The 3,992-nt window shown below is 34.1% G+C and overlaps 1 protein-coding gene across 1 annotated transcript; it reads left to right on the top strand.

Annotated features, from left to right (window-relative positions):
* The first annotated feature begins 2,225 nt into the window (after positions 1–2,225).
* LOC6046990 lies at positions 2,226–3,333 on the top strand. The gene is made up of 4 exons (XM_001864068.2): positions 2,226–2,369; positions 2,431–2,656; positions 2,716–3,082; positions 3,143–3,333. The coding sequence occupies exons 1-4, from the start codon at positions 2,330–2,332 to the stop codon at positions 3,218–3,220; spliced, it is 711 nt and encodes a 236-aa protein (XP_001864103.2). The 5' UTR covers positions 2,226–2,329; the 3' UTR covers positions 3,221–3,333.
* Positions 3,334–3,992: the final 659 nt, after the last annotated feature.

Below are 3,992 nucleotides of genomic sequence, written 5' to 3'. Positions count from 1 at the left end.
ATTGGCAAACAAACACGCATTTATGAATAAATAAATTGTTCAAGTATAAAAGTTTTTTATATTATTTTATCTGTCTTTCAATTTGTTTGAAATGGTATTTTTTCAAGTTTTTTATTCAGTAATTCCAACTATGATTTTCCGTGATTGCCTCTCACCCAGTCGGCCTGGGTTCGATCCCAGACGGTCCCGGTGGCATTTTTTGAGACGAGATTTGTCTGATCACGCCTTCCGTCGGAAGGGAAGTAAATGTTGGTCCCGGACTAACCTAAAAAAGGTTAGGTCGTTAGCTCAGTCCAGGTGTAGGAGTCGTCTCCCTGGGTCCTGAAAGCTGCCTGAAATAAATCAACTACCACCACCACCCTGGGTCCTGTCTCGGTGGAGTCGCTGGTAGGCAGTTGGACTAACAATCCAAAGGTCGTCAGTTCGAATCCCGGGGTGGATGGAAGCTAAGGTGTAAAAAGAGGTTTGCAATTGCCTCAACAATCAAGCCTTCGAACACCTAGTTTCGAGTAGGAATCTCGCAATCGAGAACGCCAAGGCAATGCTGTAGAGCGAATAATTTGATTGAACTATGATTTTCCGATATTCAAAAAACTCATCATCCTCATTCCAACTGTTCAAGGGGTAACGTTTGTCCCTGATCATGAATCCGAGGTCCATTTTTCGATATAACGTGACATAGGGGCGGTACAACCCCATTCATTTTTTAACATGCGAAAAAGACTTGTTTGTCGTGAAAAACGTTTTTATATCGAAAAAAACAAAAAGGTTTTAAAACCCTGCAATCTAAAAAAATCGAAGACTACATTAAGTTTCGCTTAAAACGACAAGTTCAAAGAAAAATTACATTTTAGTAACGAAAACACAGTCGGATTTTGATTTTGATTTTGATTTTGATTTTGATTTTGATTTTGATTTTGATTTTGATTTTGATTTTGATTTTGATTTTGATTTTGATTTTGATTTTGATTTTGATTTTGATTTTGATTTTGATTTTGATTTTGATTTTGATTTTGATTTTGATTTTGATTTTGATTTTGATTTTGATTTTGATTTTGATTTTGATTTTGATTTTGATTTTGATTTTGATTTTGATTTTGATTTTGATTTTGATTTTGATTTTGATTTTGATTTTGATTTTGATTTTGATTTTGATTTTGATTTTGATTTTGATTTTGATTTTGATTTTGATTTTGATTTTGATTTTGATTTTGATTTTGATTTTGATTTTGATTTTGATTTTGATTTTGATTTTGATTTTGATTTTGATTTTGATTTTGATTTTGATTTTGATTTTGATTTTGATTTTGATTTTGATTTTGATTTTGATTTTGATTTTGATTTTGATTTTGATTTTGATTTTGATTTTGATTTTGATTTTGATTTTGATTTTGATTTTGATTTTGATTTTGATTTTGATTTTGATTTTGATTTTGATTTTGATTTTGATTTTGATTTTGATTTTGATTTTGATTTTGATTTTGATTTTGATTTTGATTTTGATTTTGATTTTGATTTTGATTTTGATTTTGATTTTGATTTTGATTTTGATTTTGATTTTGATTTTGATTTTGATTTTGATTTTGATTTTGATTTTGATTTTGATTTTGATTTTGATTTTGATTTTCATTTTGATTTTGATTTTGATTTTGATTTTGATTTTGATTTTGATTTTGATTTTGATTTTGATTTTGATTTTGATTTTGATTTTGATTTTGATTTTGATTTTGATTTTGATTTTGATTTTGATTTTGATTTTGATTTTGATTTTGATTTTGATTTTGATTTTGATTTTGATTTTGATTTTGATTTTGATTTTGATTTTGATTTTGATTTTGATTTTGATTTTGATTTTGATTTTGATTTTGATTTTGATTTTGATTTTGATTTTGATTTTGATTTTGATTTTGATTTTGATTTTGATTTTGATTTTGATTTTGATTTTGATTTTGATTTTGATTTTGATTTTGATTTTGATTTGACAATTTTTTTTTGATGGACACACTGTCATAAGATATCGACACTCTATTGAGACTTTTTCATGACCAAATGATGTTTATACAAATTTGCTCTCACAAAATAAATAGAATTGTTCAATATGTACTTAGAATGGCAACTTGATATTACAAAGGAAATAGTTCTCGAAGCATGTATAAAAGAAGAAACAGGAAGCTTATATCACTCGTACGTGTTTACTGAACAAAGGTCATTCTTACAGATGATGATTCCTCATAAAAAAAGATGTTTGATTGCACTTCAATGGACTTTATCTTCAGTATAAATACTCCCACTACTCGAACGACAAGATTGCAGTTTCGCTTCTACAAATATGGCTGTATCATATCTCCTCCTGATTGTTCTTTCCGTTGGTATGCAAACATCAATAAATCTCTCCAAACAACAAATTTTAATAAAACTTTACTTCCTTAGCATCCTCAACGCTGGCATGCATCCACCCCACGCAGCACTACACCACCATGGGATGCATCCCCAGCAAAGTAATCGATGGCACGGGTTGCCCCCGGAGTTACTACTGTCCGAATCTGAGCGAACGCGCACCGGACAAGTGCTACCTGTTTGGGCAGGTGTACGACCTTGGCCAGCAGCTACCTCCGGATCAAACGATTTCCAACTGTGCCACGCTGAGCTGTGAAATGTAACAATAGCTGAGTGGTTTGATTTGAGCTTGGTTCCTAATATTCATTTTACTCATAGTGGTTATGACGACAAACCGTGGTTGAGTTCAAATTACGAGAATTGTATCTACCCATACGCCCCGGATTGTGTAACGCAGTATTCGCTGGATCAGTGCTGTCCAGTGGGAACAGTCTGCGGGGATGACCGGGATAGTCTGGCCAGGTGTAACGTTTCTGGTTGGAGTTATTACGAGGGAGAGCAGGTCTATCTGGGATTCGATTCCGGAAAGTCCTGTGTGTGCTCCCGATACTACGACGGCTACCAGGAAGGAGTGGTGAGCTGTGTCGAGCAAAAGTGCAACTTTGAGGTGTTTGATAGCTATCGATTGCTCAACGGAGGGCTCCCGTGTACAGAGAAAGCTACTGTCCGTATGATTGGAGATTGCGTAAGTTGGTACTCGAACCTGTTTGTTGTACGGTGTAATCGAATCTTCTTCGATTTGTAGCTCATGACAATGATGTTATTGTTCCGGGGCCTTATCACGGAGATTGCTCATATCCGCAGTGTGTATACGGGAATCTAACGTTAACCCAAGGAGACTCTTTGATTTCGCTGATCACGTACCAGGAATATACAAGTGTAGCTGTGCCATTCCGCCATTGGTGCATTGCATTCTTGAGAAAGATACTGTTAATAAGAAGTGAATATAGAATGAAATAAAATATTATTTTTAAAAGATAAAACTAGTAAATTATAATCTTCTTACTCATTCGTTACGCGTATAACTACAACAAGTCTTATCACGTGAAACGTGTTAAACAACGAGCAGATGCTTTGTTCTAGGTGTACTATAAAACAATGAACTTTTTTTTTATTTAATAACCTTACAATCTGTTTAAAATGGATTCAGTCAATATCTTCAACATGAGTGCAGCGTACGTCTTGTTAGTCCTGGCAAGCTTTGGTAGCTATACAAGAAAAATAGTGATAAAACATTTCAATGTAAATTCTTCGTTACAGCACCTATCGTATTTGCATGCAACTATCCTATAAGGCACTACAAGTCGATGGGATGTATTGCAAGTAATCAAAAAAGTTCAAACGGATGTCCCGCGCACTTTGACTGTCCAAATCTAACCGATCGTAAGTCGGACAAGTGTTATATCCACGGAAAAGTGTACGACATTGGTGAACAAGTTCCCAGTGAAGAAACTGCTGGAAGTTGTACAATCTTGTTTTGTTCCGGGTAAAACTGCTAGCTATTTGTGGAAAACTCAACAATAATCAAAAACATGATTTTCAAGCTTCAACGACACGGCCCACTTCAGCATTGCCATCATCGACTGTGTGGAGTT

The sequence above is a fragment of the Culex quinquefasciatus genome, chromosome 2, assembly GCF_015732765.1.
Source record: "Culex quinquefasciatus strain JHB chromosome 2, VPISU_Cqui_1.0_pri_paternal, whole genome shotgun sequence".
In the NCBI taxonomy this organism is placed as follows: domain Eukaryota; kingdom Metazoa; phylum Arthropoda; class Insecta; order Diptera; family Culicidae; genus Culex; species Culex quinquefasciatus.
This window is presented reverse-complemented; position numbering and strand designations above follow the sequence as displayed.